This window comes from Mustela nivalis (genome assembly GCF_964662115.1).
Source record: "Mustela nivalis genome assembly, chromosome: 1".
NCBI classification, from domain to species: domain Eukaryota; kingdom Metazoa; phylum Chordata; class Mammalia; order Carnivora; family Mustelidae; genus Mustela; species Mustela nivalis.
The window spans coordinates 197449328-197474150 of record NC_139020.1 but is presented as its reverse complement, the minus strand read 5'-3'; the positions used below and the strand labels follow the sequence as shown (position 1 = coordinate 197474150).

Genomic DNA, 24823 nt, shown 5'->3' with positions numbered 1-24823 from the left:
GTCTGGCCTCCGCTCCAGCTTCTGGGGACTGTGAAAGTCAGTTCTGGGCAGTCAGCAGGTAGGGATACCCGTGGCTGGCTGGTGGAGATGAGGGCTTTAAGAAGCTGTGCGTGTCCACGGCAGATAAATTAGAAAATATGGACAAGGGGGAAAAAAAGACAAACCCCCTCGTCCCTCCGTGACAATCTCCTGCACATGCTGTGCTCACACACATCTGTGCAAACTGGAGACCAAGTGCACTTTCAAAAAATAAATACGCTTGAAGTTTCAGAATAACTAGATTTACAGGAAGGTTGCAGTGACGGTTTGTATCCACCCTTCACCCAGCTTCCCCTTGTCTTACGTAACTGAGGCATGTTTTGTCAAAGCTAAGAAACATACATGAACTCTGGCCTTTGTTTAGACTTTGCTGGTTTTTCCATCATCTTCGTTCTGCTCCCGGATGCAATCCCTACTACCACGCAGAGAATCAGTGTGTCTCCTTAGTCTTCACTAGTCTGTGACGTGTTTGGAGTCTTTCCTTGTTCTTCATGACCTTGACAGTCTGGAGAGCCAGCCGGGCGTCCTGCAGGACAGCCCAGCCTGGGTTTGTCGGCCGTTTAGCTTGTGATTAGACCGGGGACGTGAGCTTTGGGTAAGAAGCCAATGGAAGTGGAGGCTCCTTCTCCTTGCTCCCTATGGCCAGGGGTGGTGGTGGGGGTAGGGGTGGCATCCACATGACATCACTGGTGGTGTCCCCTTTATCACTTGCTTGGGTGCCGTCAGGCTTCTCCATAGAAATTGACGGATTTGGGGAGCCTGGGTGGCGCAGTTGGTTAAGTGTCTGCCTTCGGCTCAGGACCTGGGACCCAGCCCTGCACTGGGCTCCCTGCTGAGCGGGGAGCCTGTTTCTCCCACTGCTGCTGCTCCCCCTGCTTGTGCAAGCTCCCGCTCTCTCTTTCTGCCACATAAATACAATCTTTAGGAAAAAAGAAATGTTTTTATTTTTCCCTTTGTTCCTAGGAAGTGAGTCACTGAGTGGAGTCCAGCGTCAAGCGGTGGTGAAGGGATGCGGTGGGATTAGGTGGATTCAGCGCCACCTTCTCCCAGAGAGACTGTCCACATCAGCACTTACAATTCGGAACGCACTGTCACGAGCCCTGGCTTTCTCGGGGATCAGGTAGACATCTCTCCGCGCACAGACCGCCCTACACCTGAGCAGGGCCTCCCAGGATGCTCTGGGCCTTTCTCCTCATTTGCTCCTGTCCTTCCTGCTAAGGGACAAGAAACTCCCCACCCCGCGGGGCGAGAGTGCTTACCGAGGGAGCCGCCCGCCCGCTGTGGGGACTGAGTATAGGGTGGCTGGGTTGGAGCCTCTGGTTAATCTTGTCCCTCTCTGCCCCAGGCAGGGCAGTGGGGGTGGCTGTCCCGAGGCCCTTCCCATGGGGAGGCCCATCCCATGCCGTGGCCACCCTGCTGGGAAGCGGGAGTGGGAGTCACCAGACCTGGGTCCCTGGCTTTGCAGCCTGTCCTGTGCTTAGGTCTGTAGCCTAAAAGAAGGCATGGCAAGGAGGCCCCTTCGCCACGGGGCCTTCCTTCCCAGTTCTTTGGGTCTTACCAGTAGCCCCTGTGCCAGCCTCCTCACCCCATGCTGCCCATCTGAGCCCAAAAGGCAGGCGCTTCCCTGAGACTCTGCCTCCGGGAGGCATCAAAGCTTGCCTCCCTTCCTGATGATGCCCTTGTCCTTTCTTTCCAGGGGTATGGCTGGAGCCAGCCCCACTAGGCTTTTGCTGCCAGGCTTTTAGGCTTTCAGGCCTAGCTCCTTCTTTGTCCCTGCCCCTTCTGGCCCCAGTGTGGCTTCCAGGGTCTCCAGGCCCGGAGTAGGACGCGTGAGGCCTCAGGCATGAAGGTGGATGGGCAGGACCTGTGCTTACCTCTTTCTCCCACTGCCCTGTGTTGGGGGCTCGGGTGTCCGACGTGGCGTGTGTGGTGGGGAGGCCTCGTGGGCATGTCCTGTCAGGTGGTGATCAGCCCCTCCAACACAACCATGAGGCCCCAGCAGTGGTCTTCAAGCTGAGCAGGGTTAGGGTTGGGGGTGCTGAGGGGACGTTGATCTGGACATGAGGAGGGTGTGGAGCCCAGGCAGAGAACAGACAGCCCGGCGTGCAAGGGGAGGAGGGCTGGGGGCCACGGTCTGTGTGGGCTGGGCTGGCCTGGGCTGGTCCCAAGGGGTACACAAAGCCCACCCTGGTTGTGGTCCCAGTACTTCTTCAGGGGCCCATGGAAAAGAACACCGGGAGACACAGCAGAGGCCACGACCAGCACCTGCCTTGGGTGCTGGCTGTATTAAATACCAATCAAAAACACAGTTTAGCTGTCAAGAAAAGTGGAAAAAAAATCAACAGTGAGAAACAATTCAAAACAACAGAATAAAAAAATTGGGCTTTCAGCTCAAAAAGGGACACAAGTGCAAGTTAAAGGGTGTGGCATTCTCCGATCCAGCCAGCCACGTGGCAGAGGCCCCCGGGACGCTGACCACTGCCCGAACGGCAGCCTGCTCCTGGAAAGAACCAAAGCTCCAGGCAGCTGTCCTTACTCAACCTGGTACTTGAAAGAGCTCATCAAATTGTAGTCCTCCTCCAAGTCTAGCACAGTCTCCACGATATTGTGATCGTCGAAAGCCTGCTTGAGGCTGCCGGGGTCGCTCTCCGGGCCCTTCTGAGGGCTCTCGTCCACAAGCAAGGCCCAGGCCTCCTCCCTGAAGGGCGAATCTCCACAGCGGCCACACACACGGTTCAGCTCGTTTTCAAATTCTAGTTTCCCAGCCAACTCTTCAATAGTTCGGATGCTCGTATGGTCTTAAAAATAAGAACATTCAGCATTACGATTCCAGTGAGATGTTTCAGGAGACGTTTCAGGCACCAGTGAAAACCCACAACGGGCAGCCCTCTCCGGGGATGTCAGGGCAGGCGGGCTGCCAAACTGAGCCCCAGATGCTAAGGTGGTCTTGGTGCCCACCCCTCTGGCTCTGCGTTTATTGAGCCCAACGACCTGCTGGTCCCCCAGCAAGGACGACTCAGACATGTCTGGGCTTGTCTTGGATCTTAGGGAACTCCCTGACCTGCAGGCATGGCAACACATCCTGTGAGAAAAATGGAGCCTTCAGCAAAATCAGACTGCTGCCCAGGGCTGGCGAGGAGTGTGGGGGATGGTGAGCGGAGGCAGAGGACTCCGACTCCTCTCTGTGGCTACCCCAGAGGAGACACCAGCCACTCGCCCAGTGGCTCGATAGGTGTCTTGCTCCGTGGCCTCAGGGGAGCCTCTCCTCCCACCAGGCCTCCCTTCATCCCTTAGAACCTGGCGGCCCTTCCAGAGCCAAGAGGTTCAGGCAGTGCCTTTCACTGGGGCTGTCTGTCCACTGAGCAGTGTGAGTCATTTGGGAAAAAAGAGCAAACAAAAAATACATAGTTCCCACACAGAATGTACAGATGTGTAGGAAAAAACCTCTGGCAAGATCTCCAGCACGGTTAACGTTGGCTTTCTCTGGGTGTTGGCATTACAGGGGAGACGTGAGTTTCTAACTTTCCTTCTAATCTTGGGGGACCACCCCCACACCCCATCTTTGCCTATGTCCTGTCTCCAGAACTAAGCTCAACCGCCAAGCCCTGGGGACGACTGTCCCTTATGCCCAGGGATTCACTGTAACCAGACATTTATGAAATGACCTGATTCCTGTGCGACTCCACCGGCTATCAGCTGCATGAGGGCCCGGTGCAGAGAGCCTGCCGCGGGCAAAACAGAGGCACCATGTAGACGGATGAGAGCTGAGAGAGTGGTTTTGTTTTTTAAAGACACCTGCCGACTCAGGGGCCTGCGTGAAGGACCTGTCCTCCCGAGGAGGGGACAGGTGTGCCCTTTGTACTCACCGATCATATCAAGCAGATCTTTTGTGACCTCTTGGCTAGAATTGCTGAGTGGCATGTTTGAGTCAACCTTCAAATCTTTCTCCATATCTTTCCTGCAACCCCCAAGTAGAAAAAAAAAGAAGAAAAGGTGGAGGGTTAGAGCCTCTTCAAAGAAAACCTTGTGGGGAACTCAGTGTTCATCTTAAAAACAAAAACATACTGGTAACTATGCTGTGATTACAGAGACGGTTGGAAACTGCTGAGTCAGTGATGTCGACTAATAATATCCTCGCAACTCACGAGCATCGCTGACAGCGCACTGGTGACAGCACCTTTGTGACGGTGCCTTTCTGCCTACAGATGCCCATATTCACATGTCAGAATGGAACCCACTCAATGGCTTCTTCCTTTGCTGCTTCCAGGGCAGCCAAGATGGCAGGACCCTGAAGTTCCAGCCCATAGGGTCATCCTTGCTCCAGCTCAAGGTGCCTAAAACCAGGCAGTTTAAACTTTACTGGGGAGAGGGGCACCTGGCGGGCTTAGTTAGAACAGCATGAGACTCTTGGTCTCAGGGTGGTGAGGGAGCCCCACGTTATAGACCTCATGTAAACAGAGAAACTTTGAAGCTATCAGGGAAAAAAAGATCTAAGGGAGATCTTAACATGAGGTCTAAGACCTCATGAGGTGGGGAGCGGGGGTAGGTTAGGGAGGGGGGTGAAGACCGCAGAAGCAAGGAAGAAAGCAGGAAGTAGGGACCAGCCACCCATCTGGCCTCTCCCTAGCAGGGACACTGGAATGAAGATTTTCCTTTCTGCAGTATGAAAAACGAAGTGACTTAGAATCAGGATCTCTAACGTTCACTACCATTGTGGGACCCGCAGAGTGGTCTGACAATCCTAGGGGCAGGCAGAAGCGGTGCTGCACTCAACTCAGGAACGTGCACATTTTCAGAAACGAGGGCCCCCGACGGTAACTTTTTACACTGTCAAGTTGGAATCACCTTAGGCTGTCTTTTCTCCAGTTCTCCCCGTCTCCCGCGGCTCTCCAGAACTGTCTTTCCGGTGCCAAAATGGAGGAATGCATCAATACGTTTTCCTTACTGGTCAGAGGTTTTCTTTTCGGGCATGAAGCCTGTGGCTTTGCATTCACTGGGGGATGGTTGGGCGCAAAGGCTGGGCTCTCGTTCTCAGGAGCGCAGGGGACTGGAAGGAAGGGAGCCGCGGAGGAGGAGCAGGCCGCCTGCGGGTGCCTCCTGCAGAGGAGCCGGTGCACCGGGAGGGGGAAGGAGAGCGGCGCGGCATCCAGCTCCAGCCTCGGCCGGCCCGAGCACTCCTGGGAATGACTGACGCCTTCAAAGGCCCGGTCAATGGCCGCAGTCAGCTCCTTCCTGCATCTTCGCAGTTTTTCAGACATTTCCCCTAAAAGCGACCACGTCTTTATTATGTAACACATTGGAAATGCACATTGGAAGAGCAACACGAGAATAACGTTACAGACGAAGTCCCAAACCACCCCCAAAGAGCGCATCTCCCGGAGCTTGATCCACGCCACCGGCCAGACGGCAGAGGAACCCACACTCCGGTCGCCCTCCTGCCCAGGTGGCGGGTGTGGCCCGGGGATCTCCCAGAGGAGCCAGCGGTCAGACTGGAGCCCCAGGGACGCCCCGCCCCGCCTTCCCCGGCTCCGGGCCCGCCCGCCCCTGCCGCCCTGCCCGGCCCAGCCCAACCCAACCGCCTCTGCAACCGCTCTCCGCCCTCTCCAGCAGCCGGCCCTCGGGCGGAAGGTCCGCAGGCGTGTCCTCACCCGCCAGCGCGGCCACACCGCCACCGGGGCCAACGGTCGCCACGCACGTCCCAGCCGGTCGCGTGCCCGAGAATAGCGTTCCCTGCTCCCCCCACCCCCGCCAAGGTTAAAGGTCAGACAAGAATGCCCGGACTGACCACCTCTTCTTAAAACCCACTCAGCGCAGCGGAAGCTAGGGCCCCCCCACTCCCACCAGCGCGGGACGCGGCCGGATGCGGGGGGGGGGGGGGGTTGAGAAGGGGGGGCGGGGGTAAGACCAACCAGAAACCGCTGGGGGAGGGGGGGGCATAATTTCATTTCTTACCAAAGTCTGCGAGAAGGGAAAGGTTCCCATTCTCAAGCCAATGTGGAGAGAAACTGGATGGGCCACTGGACCCAGAAGTTTTGTGTACCAACTTTTTAAAAGTGATATCTAATTAACGCGCCACCCCGTCTCCAACCGTCTCAATTCATCAAGGATGGTGAGGGACATAACAGAACTGCTAGGTTCCACACGAGATTGAGGGGCGGGAGACCCCAACACCAAATATCTTCATTTCATTACGGGGAAGAAAGCTGGAAATTCCAAGATGGCTCAAAGGGAAACAGAAATGGGCTTCAGGGACCAATTTTGAGGGAATTATAAACCCATGTCAGTGCACAGCAAGGGAGAAGGGGACAACATCAAGTGAACTGGAGGCTTGGTTTACTGTGGGCAGACTGCTGGGGTGACCAGGAACCAGCACCAGAATGAGAAATCCAGGAACTCAGGGCGGCCTGCAGTGGGTCTTCGTGGCCACCGTACTCAATGACAGTGTTCCTCTCGATTCTTTGGAATTCCTCGGCCTTACTCCACTGTGCACCCCCCTCCCGACCCCCCCCCCCCCACTTTCCAGCTCCACAGGTCTTACAGAAATTTCTCACCACCTGTATAAAAAGAAAAATAATTCAGCCTCTTGACATAACCCTTCTGAGCAAACAGGGTCTTTTTTTTCTTCTGCTCATAAAAGCAGGGGATTTCCTCATCTGGTTTTTAGATGGAACACTAGTAGTCTTCAGAGTGTCAAAGATGTTCTCCTGGGGGATTACACTGGTGCTGAGGGGCAGCAGGGTCTCGGAGGCAGCATCAGTTGGTGTCCATGCTGCAAGCCTCGTCTTCTCCCGTGCCCTGCTGCGAGCTGCCTGGGCTTGTCCCTCCCTCGGAGGATCCAGGAAAACCAGCGACTGAAGGCGTCTTATAAAATTCATCATCTCGACGTTGGTAAAATAGCACGTAAGCCGCTTTTGTCTAAAACACAAGAGGGGAAAAGTTCATTCACCAGTTGGAATGATCACCCATTCTCCCAGCTTTTCGCTCACTGTTCGAAACAGGGCTTTGTTCTCGGGGCTCTGCCATCTTGCCCTGTGCAACCGTGCACAGAGGCAACCAGGAAGGTGACCCTACCCAAAGAGTGGGGAAGGGCCAGTGCCTGCGACCAAACCTGGAGAGTGAAGTTTCTCATTTAGCAAGGGTTCTGGAAAGAATGGCAGTCAACTCTTTTGTCTACCACTCCTAGCTTCCACTGTCACATTAGGATGGCCCGGGAGACCCTTCTCAGCTTTAATCCATCAGATAAGAGGGGGAATCCAGCACTAGAGCCTACTCACCACTATCTGATCCTCAGAGGCCAGGGACACGTTGCTATCATCAAAATAATACCATTTCCCGTTCAGTTTGTTCTTCGCATATGCAGTGTCTGCCAAGTCAACAAAGAAAATACCTCTAGCAATCACCAGAGAACTCATCTGGCTAGTTTATTAGGCTTGCACTAAACAACAATAAAACGCTAAAAAAATAAAACAAAGGCCCTGAAATTAAAAGTAATTTGCAGGTGACAACTAAAAGATAACTCCTCTTTTTTTGAAATCTGTTCTTCCTCAAAAAGGGTAAAAATGGGGACCCTGGCGGGCTCAGCCAGTTAAGCATCCGACTCTTGATTTCAGCTCAGGTCATGATCTCAGGGTTGTGATTTTGAGCCCTCACTGGGTTCCATGGTGGGCGTGTAGCCTGCATAAGATCATCTCTCCCCCTCCCATAATCTCTCTCCCTCTTGCCCTGGAAAAAAAAAAAAAAAAAAGGCGGGGTGGTGGTAAGAATGGAGCTGTCAGGGACCAAGGCTTTAAGCTGTAATTTTGCGAAACTAATCAAAAGAATAGAGAAATCCAATATCAATCTTCAGGATGGCTATAAGTAATCATCCAGAGCCAAGGGACCCACAAAGGAAGCTGACAGTTTAAGATTTTAGCAAAAATGGCTCTCAAAAAAACCGGTCAAGTCAAACTTCACTTGGTCCAGTAGATGGTTACTACTGCCTCTTCCTACCTCTGTATCCTCCAGGGTAATCCCGGTGAGGGACACCTGGGCATTTGGCTTTGCAGAGCTGGGATGTGGACAAGACGCTTTAAATGTATCTTTCTCTGAAACCGTGAAAAGTCTGAGGCTGGGTAACAGTTCCTCACAGTGGGCCTAGCATTCCCCACAGCAAACACTTTCTGTCTTGATTTTATATTATTCCCCAGCAAGATGTGTTTACAACAGTAATCCCAGCAGCAATGAGCAGTTCCTGTCCCTTCCAGACTCTACGAAATGACGGACTCTAATGGAGAACTGGTTGCTTGTCTCCACCGGCTGCACTGACTTTGGGCCAGCTCTTCATCCCTCACTGCACTGCCTACCCCAGGGTTGAAGAATGTAGGAGAAGGTGCCGAGGGCCTGTCCCTACAGTCCCTCTACCTCTGCCCCTCCCCACTGGCCACCTGCTCTCTCCCTCTCTTAAATAAATAAATCATTTAAAAAACAAAAACCTACACATTCCAGACATTCTGGAAGATAAGGTAAAGAGGAGAAAGTTTCCTTGCTTTCTGCTTTAGCATAGCTGTGATACTGGCTTCTGCAATGACACAAGTCTGAACATGTTCTGGGCAACTCCCCATGTTATCATTCATTTTCTTTTGCAATGGCTGCGCGCTCTTCCAACACATAGGTGGAGAGCAGTGCCAACTGCTGGGTCACTGATGCAGCTACTAATTTTTCACTACAATAGCTGAATCTTTGTGCTTCAAGCTTTTTCCCAATATCAAGTACTTTCCATAGCATAGATTCCCAGAGGATTCAAGAATATGAAGACCAGGGGCGCCTGGGTGGCTCAGTGGGTTAAGCCGCTGCCTTCGGCTCAGGTCATGATCTCAGGGTGCTGGGATCGAGTCCCGAATCGGGCTCTCTGCTCAGCAGGGAGCCTGCTTCCTCCTCTCTCTCTCTGCTTGCCTCTCTGCCTACTTGTGATCTCTCTCTGTCAAATAAATAAATAAAATCTTTAAAAAAAAAAAAAAGAATATGAAGACCAGGGATGCCTGGCTCCTCAGTCAGTGGAGCATGAGACCCCTGAGCTTGGGGTCATGAGTTTGAGCCCGTGTTGGGAGGAGAAAGTACTTAAAACTAAGATCTTTAAAAAAAAAAAAAAGAATATGAAGAGAAAGAGAGAGAGAATGAAGCAGTACCAGCAGCAGTTCAACAAAGCCTGACACCTTGACACTACAGGCTTGAGGCGCTGTGTAAGGCGCTTAGGGCAGGGCCCGGCACACAGGAAAAGGCCAGTGAGACTGGCGGAGGGCACGTCAACACGTCAGAGGCAGCAACGCCAGTACTTACAGTGGCCAACCCCCATGGCTCCATAATGATTAGACACGGCAATGAGGTCGTACACATAAGGCCTCGCTGACAGGTCACACACAAACTCCGACATGTTCAGAGCTCTGAGCACAAAACACAAAAATGGTCTTTAATACATTAAACTCAGAGAGAGAAGCGGCAGTAACCCAGCAACCCCTTTAATGCAGGAGGCTGGAACACGGGAGCTGTCGAAGGCAAACCACGGCAGAAGCAGAAGAAGAGGCCGTGGCAGCTGGGGCCCAAGCACTGGCTCGGGCTGAGCACTGGCAGGCTGCAGAGAAGCTGCCCGAGGAGCTCCGGCCCTGCACCCCGCGGTGAGGACGGGCTCTGGGCATGGACAAGAGGGCTACAGCCGCTGCGCGGATCCTGGCTGGCAGGATCAAAATTACAGCTGGAGCCATAAAAACTTCAGCTAAATGCCAAAACAGGTCCCAGAACACTTTTTCCCCCAACATTTTATTTTGAAAAATTTTGAACATACAGAAAAGTTGAACACATTTTTAGACGAACGTCTACACTCTATCCATCTCTCTACCTCCACTCCCACCCCCCAGGAAGCATTTTAAAATCCGCACTTTGTGGACAAACTCTTACTTGGTGGACTTACTTTCCTGGGCCCATCACTCTGCGTCCTGAGACCTGGGGACACGAGTAGGCAGCCAGTCTCACTCTCTGCCCCAGGGACCGGACAGGTGGCTCTGCGCCCTTGCTGCTGCCCCCAGTCATCCAGGTTTCTGGAGCAGCAGCCCTGTGTGTCTGCACCATCCGGCTGAGCCCAGGCCCCCTGGACCCATGACAGACGGTAGGCCCAGATCGGTTAAGGGGATACCCTGAGCCTGGGAAGCGCTTCTGCCGAACAATCTTTTCCCCAGGGGTAGGAGGATGGGGGGGGTGTCAGCCGAAGTCCAACTGCCTGCAGCCCAGCAACACACATCCTAATGCAGGAGAATCTCTGGTGACAGAACTCTCAGCCGGCCGGTGCCCCGGTCTCCTGCCGACTTTTTAATTTTCCGAAGCTCAGGGACCCACCTGACCGGGAATTCCACGACTGTGTCGAGCTTATCCCTCCAGTATCGGTTGTAGGAGAAACGCTTGAGGTGGACCACCAGGATCTTCGGCAAGGACCACAGGTCAAACTTCTTAGTGGCCTGCTGATGCTTCTTACAGGTGGGGCAGTACCTGCGGAGGAAAGAGAAACCTCCACTCAGCGGGGAGGCGGCGAGCCAGGGCCCCCAAGCACGGAGGGAGGCGCAGTCACAATCCCACATCCTCTCCGGCCCTCCGCATGGCTGCTTGGAGAGGCGGGGTCTGCTCTAAACCAGCTTCTGAAACAGGGGTTGGGGGAGATGGCTTTCTCGGTCTGGAAAACAACTGGTACAGAAAGACTGCGGTAGAGGGTCAGTCATGTAAAGAAGTAACAAAAAGTGACATATCTCCCTGGCCCCATAAAAGGGTTTTTATGTACATAGATGGACCCAGCAGATCTCAGTCCGGGCTGCACAGGTGTCCGCCCACAGACTGGGGGGCTGCGTACCAGGGGTCGTGCTCCCCAAGGGTCTCCATGGTAGTGAAGAGCTCGATGCAGTCTCTCAGGGCCACGGCGGTCTTCTTCTTCTTCTGAGGCTGCAGCATGCTCACGTGCTTCTCATAGGCCTGTGGGGGACAAAGTGCTGACTTCCAGTGGGGACATGAGTTCTTCCCAGGTAAAGCCACAGCCTCCCAAGCTCCTACGCCCAGGATATAATGTATTTTCTGGAGCCTCTGAACATGTAATGACAAAATCAGTGCTTTCCATTATCAGTCTGACCCAGGGTTTGTTAAATCGCTGGGGAACCGGTGAGACTGACCCAAGTGCACAGCAAGGGCAGAACCCAGCTCTCTTCCCAACCAGGAGCCCCCAGTCCGCTACCTCAGACTCCTGCTCATCATAGTAAAGGCTCCGGGTCTCACTGTCCCAATCGATGGCCAGCGTGGATCGAGCTGTGGAGGAAGACCCAAATGTCACTCATTACTAATGGCCAGCACTCGGGGAAGGAGTGAGAAGAAAACACTCAGGCTGCGCCATCAACTCCTGCCTCCCACTCACCAGCCACAGCAAGACGATGCTCTGCCCTGAGCCAGCCCCCAACGTCCTTTGGCAAAGATTCCCTTAGTGCCACAGTAAGCTCCAGAAGCACTAACCATATACGATACCGAAGAGGATGAGGTCAAGATGAAGTGACAGTGACCAGATTTACCCTCCCGCCTTAACTCATGAGAAAACCTAACCCAACAGCAAAGACTGTTTTGAGGAGGGGTACGGGGCAGAGGAAGAGTTCGATTGATCCCCGAGAGAAGGAAAACAAAAAAGGTGCTGCCCCCAGGGCCCAGCCTACTGCCTGCAGTCACTGTCCAGGCCGCAGTGTGCAAGAGACGGGGAAGGAGATAGAATCCGCAATGCACTGACAAGAGGAGGAGGCCTCACAGAGAGGAGGGAGCTGCCGAGACAGGGAGAGAGAGACCTGAAAAGGCCTTAATAAAGCTGGTAACAACACACATTTTTAAAGAGATCCAACAAAAAAGAAAGGGAGTAAAGGAAAGCTAATGTCTTTTCCAGTGAAGGAGACACAGAAATGCTTCCGGGCAGGGGTCTTCCCCGACCTCTCGTGCTCTCCACACCACGCGCGTCCTGCGCGGCCTCTTCCGTGGGCTCAGCAGCCCGCGTCACAGGCTCCCGCTAACGAACAGCCCATGAAATCCAGGACCATCATCTAGATGGGTTACATGTCCTGAGCAGTCTTACGGAACAGAAGAAACAGGCACGTAGTCTCATGAGCAAGAGGAGTCCGCTGCCACGCACAAGTGTTATCAACCTAGCACAGAGGCCCCGAGGGTGGTGGCGGTGGAGGGAAAGGACCAGAGGGACAAGCCTGGCAAGAGGGCAAGGGCAGGCACTCGGGCCTCGGGAACAGTCTTTAGGGAGATTTAAGCCAAGGCCCACACAAGCGTCTATTCATGGAGCTCCAGGGAGACGGCGAGAGCCCAGTGCAGCAAGTACTGGGTACAAACAAGATTTTCAGACAGATTCTCAGCCCCCTCACCAAGCCCAGTGTGAAAGGTCACAGAAAGTGCTTACAGTTGAGTTTAAGTAGTTTTCCATCAGTTGCAAGGGAATTTATGTCAGCTGTTCCATAGGAGTTCACGAGGCTGAAGGTAAAAAGCCTTTTTGGGCAGGGCTGGCCTTTGACCTTCTTTTGGGTGGTCTCACCGTGGTCACCACTCAGCTCATCCTCCCCACTGCCTTCCGTTTCTGAAAGCTGCTCTTTGCCTTCTTCCTGATGCTCCATTTCTTCTTCGTCTTCCCCTGGCATACAAACAAAAACCAGTGTATACAGTCTGCCACCGCTTCAATGTTAACAATTTTACTTCATACCTAACTCTGGTGCTTCCTGCCACAGTTTGTCCCGTGTATGTGAACCTCCATCTAGCCCCTACAAGGCACCTGAATTCACCCTCTCCACGAGGCTGTGAGACACACACAGGGGCCCTGCTAACGTGTGATGAGGGACCGTGGGCCCACGGAAGCTCACCGAGGCCCCCGAGGGTGAGTCAGCAGGCCCACCTGTCATAATGGGGGCCCCTCTACACTTGGTACTTTACTGGGCTTCAACCCACATCCTATGACGTGTTCAACTTCATCATCTGACCCACAGAGAGAAAGGGACCAAAGGGTTAAGAAACATAACTTAAAAGTCTTCAGTTCCTCTACAAGAAACATGCTGACTGTCCCTTCAATAAGGAGTTGGTGAGTGTCTCTCAAATGTAGATGCCAGGCTGGGTCCCGGTGACACAGCACACAGCGCCCTCCCTATCTTTTCTTTTTTTTCTCATTATTCATTTGAGATTGCTGAGTTTCAAGAATTTTGTTTTATTGATTTTTTTTCATGGTAATCTACACCTAACATGGGGACCAAACTCAAGATCCTGAGATCGAGAGTCGCATGCTCTTCCGACTAAGCAACCAGGTGTCCCTCAGGAGTTTTAACAGACATTCTGAAGACATACACTTCCATTTCCCAGGTCTTTCCAGAGAACTGGTATGTGTGGCGGCAGTAAAATGATCCATAAACATAGCCATGGTACTCTTTGTTGTGAGGAAAAGGGGAAAGTCAGGGTATTGGGTGAGTAATTTGAACAAAGATGGGACAACTCCAAAAGGTGATGTAAAAGTAAGAGAAGAAAATACTTAAAGTATCAAGTTTATATACTCGGGAAATAGCAGTAAGACATGGAAACTCTGAGAAAAAGAGGACGTTCTAACATAAGAATCCTCTTTTCTAAAGCCAATCTGCTTTAGAGCAATCTGCTTGAGAGCGCTCCTGAGGAACGAAGTCAGGCTCAGGGCAATGCAGCAATTTCCTCTCAGGTCTCAGGACAGCACAGCCACGTATGAGGATGTGACATGGACCCCCAGGGGCACCGTTCCCAACAGCCAGCTGGCCTACAACAGCAAGCCTGGCCCTCACGGACACTCTTTTTCCAACCAACTCACTTGGCTCCTGAGACAGCTGCACCGCCCCTTTCACTGCCCAGGTGAGCCTGCCCCCTTCCCTACCTGTTCTACTGCTAAGAGGGATACAGCCAAAGCCTGCTTCCGCCCCACTCAGTGAACAAACAGAGTCCTGGAACTATAAAAACTGTGTTTCCTGGCTATGCCACTGGCTGCCAGCTACTCGGACAACCTTAGGAAACTAATGCTAGCACAGGAGTGGGTACCATGGATAAGAAAAGCAAGCAGAGTCCACTGAAAGCAGCTACCCCAGATCACTCAGAGAATCAGCAGGAGACAGGCACCACAGGCCTGACAAGGAGCCATGGCAGTAAAGATGCAGAAGTATTTCAGCATTGAACAGAGTTTGAAGTCTATGCACCAAGACTCCATTAAAGGATTCAAAAGCAGTATTTGCAACAATAGCAGTAAGAGATAGAATGTCTACAAAGCAAGGCTAACTGTAACAACAGCAAATACTTCCATGGTGTGATGATTAACTGAGCATCTACTATGTGCCAGGTACTCTACCCCACATTATCTCATTAAATTGTAACCTCGACAATGTGAAAAAGATGTTATCATCCCATTCTACAGATGGGTGAACCAAGGTTGAGAGGAATGAAGTGACTTGTTGAAGTCCACCCTACACTTACTTTAAGCTAGGAATCACAGTGCTTAAACCGCCTGACTGCCAAGAACCCACAAGTCACCCCAGGTCTGCTCGGACACTGCCATGGCTACTCTGCCATCTCAGCATGTGGGGCCTGAGCAGAAAACACCCTCCTCTTCATCCCTAGTGGGAGAACATGATATTTGGGTAAGAATAACATAGGACTGGGGCACCTGGGTGGCTCAGTTGGTTAAGCAACTGCCTTCGGCTCAGGTCATGATCCTGGAGTCCCAGGATCGAGCCCACATCAGACTCCCTGCTCGGCGGGTAGTCTGCTTCTCCCTCTGACCACTCCCCTCTCATGGTCTCTCTCTCTGTCAAATAAATAAATAAAATCTTTAAAAAAAAAAAAAAAAAAAAAAAAAAGAGTAACAGAGGACTATACTAAACGCTCAAGCTAAATTACTTCTCATTTGCAATATACCGTGAGGACGGAGCCTTATGGGCATTTTCCAATACCAACTCTCACTTTCCAAGACTGTGCATGTCCTGGAGAAATCTGAGCATTTGGATTTGCAGCTAAAAAGTTATAGCAATAAGTTGGAGGACATTTGTGGTTTTATAGTGATAAACCCGCTAAGTCACAGAGGCCCCAAAAAGAAGGGTGGCAACCATGATGCAGTGACACAGCTCCCTGTCAGAGATGAGCTTGTGAGCCTTTAGCCACAGGAGGACAGCGAGTGCTCGGGGTTTCCTGCAAACAGCCTGGCCGGCCGCTTTGCACACGGTGGCTTGCTTTGCTCCCGCAGGGGGTGCTATCACAAGTCACCAATCACAGGTAGCTTCTTGGGTAGAATGAAGGAAACACTCAAGAAACTGTCTCTGCCCTCTGACTGGCTGGCCAGGACTCCTGTCCTTCACAGTGGCGCTGCCGCACCAGAGTGACGGGTAAGGGCCAACATGATAGCTCTTCCGATGGAAGCCAGGTCATGGAGGCCGTCAAGGCCTGGCTAAGCACCCACTCTGCCAGCACCAATGGACCAGAATCAATTCCTGACTTGGCCTTGTGACTCTGGGTAAGTCACTCAGTCCTGTCAGGCTAGCTCCACCTGAGGTGAAAGCCAGCCTACATGTCTGAGAGATTCCACGAGGCGCCCAAATTGTACAACAGGCACTGGCAGCGTGGAGCAGGTGCGAGGGGGTTCCCAGGTCTCCTCTCCAGCCACAGCGCCCACCCAGCCTTACAGCCTCCTTCTCCCGTGTGTGCACCTTTGGAAGAAGAGGGAAGTCAGGAGGGATTTGGTCAGTGACTGCGTGGCGAGTGCTCACCTTCACAGCTGCCCCTGGAGCCATTGCATGCCCCCGGCTCCAAGGGTGAGCCGCCGGACTCCTCAGGCAAAGGCTGTTTTATATAGCGGCTGGGAAAAAAGGAAAAGGAATTATTGTTAGCCATAACATTTACCTGTTTTTCTCCACTACTCAGCTAAACATGGTTTACAACTGACATACAGCCATTCACAGAGCCATTCAGGTAACTAAAAGGACTTTAAAATCGAGGGATGGCTCAGTACAAGAAACTGAGACAAACCCAAAAGATGTTTAAATACCAAGTCACTGGAGACTCTGAATCATCTGTGAATGTCTGTTTCGAGTCTTCTACGAATGTCACGTGGCACCGTCATTAAAAGAAATATTTCTCAGTAACATTAATCGCCAGCCTCAAAATGATAGCGAAGTACTGTGGAAACTGTATTCAAACACAAACTGACATCAAAGCACTAGACGGCCTAAACCCAAAGACTGACAAGTGCAACAGACACAATTCCAGGGACCACAGAGGAAGCTGAGGTTCCCAGTGTCACGGCGCTTAAGAGGTGTCAGACGCCCTGTCTCCACAGCACCTGTCCTGGCGCTGCCAGGGGGCAGGCCCAACTACCTTTTCACAGGACCAATACAGGCACCCAGTGCGGGGGTGGAGTGGGGTGGGGGGTGGGGAGTGGTGGTGTGTGGGTCACTACTGTGGCTGGGCCCGTTGCGATTTTAGGTAACAAGCAAAAAGCGTTCCTGAAACCCACCTGATCCGCTCACAAACAGCCTGGTACAAAGACTCGAGGGTCAGCTTGTGCTTGGCAACAGAAACCAGCAGTGGTTGCCCGTACAGCACGGCCCCAGACGAGGTGCTCGACGGCCTGGACTTCCTTTCCCTGAAGTAGACTGGAAGCGTGACACACTCAGAGCCATCAGGGGAGGTGCCGCAGACCTCGTACCTACGTCAATCACACAAGAAGGCACCTTCAGCAGTGGGCCACTACGAGCAGCAGAGATCTGAGCTGCAGCTACGTGGTGGCCAGGACTGTGGTTGCTGGGACAAACCACACCTCAGTATAAAAGGTGGATAAATCATTTCCAAGATGATTCTAGAAGCTGGGTCAGCAATCCCAAGGGTCACTGTCAGTAAAACATGAACCTACACAACCTGGGACTCGGGGCTAACATGATTCTCTTCCCCCAACCATGGCCTCGACTCTGTGGTCCTTCAAATGGAACTCAACATAGATGACAGCCATCATCATCTGGACCATCACTGTAGACATAGAGGCCCTGGGGAGGGGGGGAGGGGGCGGTACCTGGCCACCAAGTTCATCATCTTTTGTAACCAAGGAGCTCAAGTTTTAAAAAGGTTATTCCTACATGCCCTGACCTTTAATAAAACCAAATATCATACAAGAATGTATACCCAGAATATTAGGCAAAGATTCTTTATTTCAAATAAGGAAGCAAATTTCTAAAACTTACTGCCATCTTTGTTCAAAAACATTGAAATTAAAGAATCATATTTATTTTTTTAAAAATTAGAGATAACCAAAGAAAATGCTAAATACAAATCAATGATTTTGAAAAATGTGTCTTACTTAGTGAATACATGGGATTGAGGAGATTTATAGATGTTTTATCCTGGAACAGATGTTACCAAAATTGCTGGCAACCGACTGTAGTCTTTCCCTCTTCCTATAGGGGGAGACACAAACTTACTGATTCAATTTTTGAAAACTATAAACACAAACACACACACACAACCCTCCCCAGATGCCTGGCAAACGATCCTAAATGAAGTATGTGCAGGAGGAGTTCTAAGAACAACTCATAAAAATGTCTAAGACGTGCTCTAGGTAAAGGCCCTACCATCCAGCATTAGGGTCAAGAACCAGGTCTTGGGCGCGAGGCTGGCCCAGATCCCGTGTTGACGCTGTCACTTTCTGGCTGCTGTAACAGAGCTAATTGCTCCCCTTTGACTCTGCTTACTCAGTGAATAATGGGATTACCCACCTTAGAGGGCAGTGGGGAGATTTCAGTAACCCAGCAGCACAGTGTTCCACATGCTCAAAAAATATTCGCGGTACTAGTGTATTTTCATGACAATTACGACTTCATCTTTAAAACAATTTGCTTCCTTATGTTTAGCACTTGGGCCTCCACAAATTCTTTCATTGGTGGTGGTTTGCCAAGCTCCCCACATGAAAATGCCCCAGTTCCTCTAAGCTCTGGTGCAAACACTGGTTTCTAGAACTGAGGGGAGACGCTGTTCAGAATTGGGCTCAGAAATGGACAGCCTTAGCCCAATGGCCAACATGAGCCCTGGTGCCCTCCGTTTGTAAAGTGAGCGAAAATGGCTGTGAGCAGGAAGGCACAAGTGCACAAGTGTGAACAGAACCAGGATCTTGGATGTGGTCAAGTACTTTGTTTAGAGTGATCTAGATGCTGCAGGCCCGAAAACTTAAAGGGAAGGAAACACCTCCTTTGCGTACTGCAATTCCTCAACCAAAACACAAACCAAAACAATCCTAAAAATTTCAAGTTTCCAGTGAGAGGGAATGAGGGAGAAAAAGCATCGGTGTGGTCCACATCTGAGCTTCCCCAAGCAAGTGGCTGTCAGGGAGCTCGGGCAAACTCATGTTCCACTCCACCCCACCTGGGAGAGGGACACAAACACAGTTACAGGGCCTTGAAGTAAGGGGACTTGGAAGGGGTCCAGGAGGCCTCTAGAGCTGACAGTGTACTATCCCCACCCAGATGAGAAAACTAAGTCTCAGAGCTTACAGAATGTTAGAATGGGAAAAGGCTATTTCTATCAACCCTCCCTGTCATTCTTGAAACTACCTGTCCATGGGGCCACTGCCTGTACCACATCCCTTCTCTCAACTTCCCATGGCCCCTTGCACAGCTCTAAGTCTTCTTGAGAAAAGCATTTCTGGCAGAAAGTCCACCTGTAGAACCATTACACAGGTCTTCTTAAAAGGTAGTAACTGTTGACAAAAGGCTATGTCCGTGCTAAAAAGAATTATCTGGAATGCCCAGCTCTGAAGTGCCAGGAGGTGCTTAGCGCTGACGGCTGCCCACAGTTCTCTGAACATCCATCCCTTATGCCAGGGAGTCAGGGGAAAGCCACTTGAGCACTGACTACCAGATCTTCTGCTCTGGAGACACCTACAAGGCAAAGCCTCTAGAATGTTTCCTGCAACCCTGCAGCAGAAGCCACTGAGTACTCACACAAAAATGTCATCCCGAGGCATGATGTGGTTTAAACCTTCATCCATTTGGAAAATTTTGTGGAACCGGTGATTATATACATCTGTGACCACCATCTAAGAATCAACAGTAACAGAAAAATTACAAGATGGTTAAGAGCCTCTACGTACAACCAGAAGCAAATGAAAACGATGTGTTGCCAGTGTGGCCTCCAGAGAGACCGCCAGGCCACCAGCCCCAGAACTCAGGGGCCAAGGCCCAAGGGAGAACTACATGACTGCCACCAGCAGAAAACAGGCTGGTGACATCTGTCCTGAGGTTTACAATGGGATGTGCCCTCAAGTGGTAGGGATGGTGGGGAACGAGTGCTGACCAGAGACTGGTAGTCATCCAGAAATCTTCGGAGTGTCCCGGGGCCAGGAGTCTCTGAAACCATCCTCAGCACATAGCTGAACACACCAAACCCCAACTATACAACTGCCTAAAACCAGCAGGGTTCCAGGAGAGTGGGGCTGAGCAAGGACACTGACCAGCGTGGGGACAAGGGAGGGACTCAGAGCATACAGGAGGATGGAGGAAGGGATCTTCACTTTCCCCACCTCCACACAGGGCCAGCCTCACGGAAAGCCCAGCGAGGGCAGGTGCTTTTAAATAAAGATTTCTGGGGCGCCTGGATGGCTCAGTCATTAAGTATCTGCCTTCAGCTCAGGTCATGATCCAGGGTCCTGGGATCGAGCCTGCTCAGCGGGAAGCCTGCTTCTCCCTCTCCCACTCCCCCTGCTTGTGTTCCTTCTCTCGCTGTCTCTCTCTGTCAAATGGATAAATAAAATCTTAAAAATAAATAAATAAAGATTTCTATCAAGAGGGCAGGAAAGAACTTCCAGCTTCTCATACCACAGAAAAGGTCATGAGCAAAGGGGCAGGAAAGCTAAGAGCAGAGCCCTACTCCTGGCCCTCTGATCATGACTAGTGTGCCATCAATGGAGAAAGTGTTCCCCGTGGCTGTAGGGACAGTCTCAGACACAGTGTGCACAGTGAGTGAGGGCCAGGAGGTCTGAGGCATCTATACATAATCATGTTTGTGTTGGCCAATAAGAACTACCCCCCTAAACATGGCTCCAAGTTTGAAAATACACTCCCAAGGACTATGAAATGGCCCCAGTAGGCTGAGCGCCACTGACTACCCCCCCGCCTTACGTTTTCCGCAGCAACGCCGGACAGCCGGGAGAGAGCCTCGCACAGGTCAGACACGGCCCCCATCAGTGGCACAACTACACGGTACTGCAAAAAGAAAGATGGAAGGGGTGACAAAGGTGCTCTGCAAAGGGTGGATATGAACTGGTTGAAGCAGGCATCACAGAGTGCAAGATGACCTCTTATGAGTCACATGCGGTCAGGGCCCTGAGGAGTGGTCAGGAGCAAACAGCAAGTCCTCTGCCTCAGCATCCTCCTCCCTATTTGGGCAGCAGCAGAGGAGCCCAGCCATCTCTTTCCCTTCTATATACTGCTTTCTCTCAGTCTTCACTTTCGGCAGTCATCTACTACCTCCTTTAAGGAATGGTGGAAAATTCTACAGACTGCCACATGATGGCATCTATAAGAGGTGAAGATATGAAAGCCAGGAGATGAAGCAGTAGAGTCCTCCAGTAAGCCTGAAGCAGGGCGGGACACTAAGACCCGGGGGCCATGCCAACCATCTGGCCTTCTGTTCTAGTAGACTCTCGGGGCTGACTGACCAAGAAGTACCCTGCTGCTGCCTCCCAGCATTCAGATGCCAGGACCACTCAGCAGATCAGTCATATTATCTTAGCTGAATGAATGGAGCGGGGGCGGGCAATGACAGAGAAGCCCAGAGAACCTTCACAACCTTCCCTGAGTGACAGAGGATCACAAAAAGGTCTGACGGAGGCCAGGGGCACACACTCAGGCCAGTGCCACAGGGATTCAGAGGCAGCTGGCAGAAGAAGCCACATTCAGAGTCCCACGGTGAGGGGTACCATTAGGGTGCAGATCCCCTTACCTGGGTAGGTCTGCAGCGAGGGTCAGCAGGAACCAGAAAGACCTCCATGACTCGATCTTTCTTTAGGGGCAGTGGCAGAGTTAGATAGCAAAATGGGTCAAAGGTCACAGAAACCTTAGCACATTCTGGGCAAACCAAAGTAGATTTGAAGAGGCCGTGGAACGTGTCCACAATCACAGAGTCATTCCTTAACCTGTGATTCTCCCAGGCTTCCTTCGCCACCACCTGGAAGGATAAAGATAAGTAAGACATTCTCAACACACCTCAGTTGTTTACCCCCCCCCCTTTTTTTTTTAAAGATTTTATTTATTTATTTGACAGGATCACAAGCAGGCAGAGAGGCAGGCAGAAAGAGGAAGAGAAGCGGGCTCCCCACCAAGCAGAGAGCCCGATGCGGGGCTCAATCCCAGGACCCTGAGATCATGACCTGAGCCGAAGGCAGAGGCTTTAATCCACTGAGCCACCCCGGCACCCCTGCAGTGAGGTTTTAATTTATACTATAGTTCAGCTAATTCAGTCAACTCATAGTCTTTCCTTCAAGCTATAAATACAACTTTAAAGTTTTCATATGATTAAGCCCAATGTGATAGGGTAAAGTTAAATACGAAATACCCTTTCTATAGATCAGAAAGTAGAAGCAAAAAAAATCAGTGCTTTAATAATGTTAATAATAAACTATTTTAATAATAATGTATGTATTTTAATGAGAGCAGTGACACTCCCAAGGCCCACACTAGAGTCACTTTGGTTTTCAGACTGCCCTAGTTTCTGGTTCAGCAATGGAATTACACTCCACAAACAGACACTGACTTCAAGAGCCCCAAGCAGGAGAATTAGGAGTAACTAGAGTTTGCCTCCTTTTGACCTGAAATGCATTTCTCTACCAGAGCCTGTGTCCATGTCATCAACAGCAAAGGGCAACCAGGGCCCTGGCACCAATACTCAAAGACCAAAAGAATGTCCCTGCAACTCTCGGTAGGAGGCAACTTCCATGAAAAGTTATTGTTCAAAAATCTTCAACATCATACCGCATCTGGCCGCCCATTGGCATCCTTCAGCTCCAGATAGGGTTTCTTCTTTACTCGATTCAGATCTTCGTGTAGTCCGTCCAGAAGAAAAGCTAACAGCTCCTGAGAGTCCTGCTGCTGGTAGCCAGAAAACTGAGGGGCGAAACGTCCCACTTGAGTCTACAACAAAAGCAATCACATCAGAAGGCATAAGATTTAAAGAACCAGTGAAGTCAGATGAGAACCTGCCATCAAAAATAACGTTGCAGGGTCAGCTGGGACAGTAAGGGAGAACATCATCTGGCCGAGTGGCCCAATTAACTCCTCAGAGCCTAAAGGAGGCCAGTAGTTCTCGCCAGAGAGAGGGCTCAGATCAAAAGCCAGGACAACAGCGGACCTGGCCCCTGGGCCACTCCCCTAAAAGAAGAGTAAGTGAAGGGGGGCACCCCGAGGGGGAAACACCTTGCAAGGACCAACACAAATCCCTCTCTTATGTCCTTCTTTGGTTCAGAATCTCCACGAGAACTTCACAAACAGCATCTACATCAGCCAGAGGAATCCTCCTGTACCTAACAGCCCCCCTGTCCTTAAATGACTGCCTGCCTTGCACTCTTCTGCATCCACAATCCTCAAGAGTGTGGTCCCCAACTAGCACGACCAGCATCACCTGGGAACTTGCCAGGAGAGCACAGTCTTGGGCCCAGTGCAGACCTACGGAATTAGAAACTCTGAGGACAGGTCGAGTAGTCTGGGTTTAACAAGCCCCACTCCCCCAGAGGTTCCGATGAATCCTGATGTTGGACGATCCATGCTCTCCCACCTGTGTTGCCCAGTACCACAGCCACGGGCCACATGTGACTGTTGAAATTAAAATTAAATACAATAAAAAAATTCAGTTCCTTGCCCACACGAACCACATTTCAAGAGGCTGCCTGGCTGCCATACCAGACAGTGCAGAGAGGAAAAACGTCCATCATCAAGAACCCTAACCTGATTCTAGTCTCTTTCTGACTTCATGGTATGGGGACAGTAATTTACATGTATCTCCCATGGATTAATGTGACCACAGGGGTAAAAAGAATTAGTTTTTAATTTCAATAAACCATTTAAATTTTCTTACTGAGCCAAGGTGCTACAAACCCCCTCTCCTTTGAATAAAAATTCAGCCTCTCTTCCTACCACGAGCTTCATGAAGGTTCCTTAAACTCCACTGATGCAAGCTAAACAGGGTCTCTCAGATTTCAAAATATGAAGGCAAAATCCTTCCCCTCAATAGGAAAATATATTTAAGGCAAGGGAAAGCCCAAGTTGCTCCAAGAGCCCACTGCAGTTCACCCACTCTTCCTAGCCAAGGGATCCAAGTGAGAACTGACTTTCACACCACACTCCTGGAGTACCAACCCAGTTCCTGACTTAGGCGGCCCACAGCGGGTATAGTGTCCAGGCTCAGAGAACCTGGGAGTACCCTTCAGATAATACCAGAAATTAAACTGAACTGTTACACCCTGGCTTAGGATGTTTCCTACTTCAAGACTGGCACCACAGAACACAGCATTCTGAGCAACCAGCCTACAAATGCCCTCTACAGCAGCCCTAGCCCACAGGTGGGGGCTGAGGTGACTTAGAGTAACCATGTGCCAAATGCCTGGTCAACAGAAAAGGAGGATCTCCTTGAGTGGGGCTTTTCATCTCGGACCCCCATCTTAACCCCAAAATGCAAATGGAATAACACCAAATCACTCTCCCCAAAATGGAATAAAGGAAGTATCTACAGCAACCTACTTTGAACATGCGAGGTGCCACGTGAGAGTCCCTTCCAGACCACATCTGTTTAATGAGCTCTGCATAGGCTTCTGCAATCTCCCCTTTCATTCCCAGAGGGTTGTCTCTGTTGATTTCAGCCTCATATTCATCTTTAAGAAAGTAGTCAGTCAGCGGTGCAGTGTTGCTCAAGCACTGAAAGAGAACAGGATCAGAGCTCACACCCCTTCTGAAGCACACAGAGATGAAGATAAACCAAGTTATTAAGGGCCAATGAGGGTTGACACCCAACAAAATGGAAGTTTTCCGCAGACTCTCCACAAGGCTCACAACTATAAGGGACAGCCTCCCAAAAGTGCAAGTTGGTGGCCTGCCTTGCAGCTAACCTCCCAAGGACATGGTGTTGGGGTTCACGCTCACTGTCTAAGAACTGTCTCTGAAATAACTACCACAGGGCAAAAGCTGAATGGCCCAAGTGCCCGATAGAATACTTTTCTATTCAATGAAGGATGGTTCATTTTTAACATCATGATTTTGAGATTTTTTTAAAAGATTTTATTTATTTATTTGATAGACCGAGATCACAAGTACGTGGGGGGGTGGGCAGGTTCCCTGCTGAGCAGAGAGCCCGATGTGGGGCTTGATCCCAGGACCCCAGTATCATGACCTGAGCCGAAGGCAGAGGCTTTAACCCACTGAGCCACCCAGGTGCCCCATGAGATGATATATTTATTTTTTTTTTTAACTTTTTATTTTTTATAAACATATATTTTTATCCCCAGGGGTACAGGTCTGTGAATCACCAGGTTTACACACTTCACAGCACTCACCAAAGCACATACCCTCCCCAATGTCCATAATCCCACCCCCTTCTCCCAAACCCCCTCCCCCCAGCAACCCTCAGTTTGTTTTGTGAGATTAAGAGTCACTTATGGTTTGTCTGATATATTTATTTTTTTAACTGGAATTGATTATGACATTCCACTGTCTCA

General features: G+C 50.9%; 2 protein-coding genes and 1 long non-coding RNA gene across 4 annotated transcripts; 1 reads left to right on the top strand and 2 right to left on the bottom strand.

Moving 5' to 3' along the window:
- Positions 1 to 349: 349 nt before the first annotated feature.
- LOC309850696 lies at positions 350 to 6776 on the top strand. Its single transcript, XR_014304408.1, has 2 exons — positions 350 to 634; positions 1003 to 6776. It is a non-coding gene; the product is annotated as an uncharacterized lncRNA (long non-coding RNA).
- Positions 2290 to 6123, bottom strand: LOC309850502 (uncharacterized protein C3orf62). 2 transcript variants are annotated; one of them, XM_082704498.1, is made up of 4 exons: positions 5688 to 5825; positions 4885 to 5302; positions 3906 to 3997; positions 2290 to 2837 (listed from the first exon to the last, which is right to left on the bottom strand). In XM_082704498.1, exons 2-4 carry the CDS (start codon positions 5295 to 5297, stop codon positions 2572 to 2574), a joined length of 771 nt encoding a protein of 256 aa, XP_082560624.1. In that variant the 5' UTR covers positions 5298 to 5302; positions 5688 to 5825; the 3' UTR covers positions 2290 to 2571. The 2 variants fall into 2 exon arrangements, with proteins under 2 accessions (XP_082560624.1, XP_082560623.1); XM_082704497.1 differs by having other exon boundaries at positions 4885 to 6123.
- Positions 6187 to 24027, bottom strand: USP4 (ubiquitin specific peptidase 4). Its single transcript, XM_082704153.1, has 14 exons — positions 23853 to 24027; positions 22092 to 22250; positions 21064 to 21288; positions 20241 to 20324; positions 19065 to 19159; positions 16592 to 16783; positions 15846 to 15934; positions 12491 to 12718; positions 11285 to 11355; positions 10910 to 11028; positions 10405 to 10554; positions 9355 to 9458; positions 7314 to 7402; positions 6187 to 6954 (listed from the first exon to the last, which is right to left on the bottom strand). The coding sequence occupies exons 1-14, from the start codon at positions 23940 to 23942 to the stop codon at positions 6793 to 6795; spliced, it is 1857 nt and encodes a 618-aa protein (XP_082560279.1). The 5' UTR covers positions 23943 to 24027; the 3' UTR covers positions 6187 to 6792.
- Between the last annotated feature and the right edge of the window lie 796 nt (positions 24028 to 24823).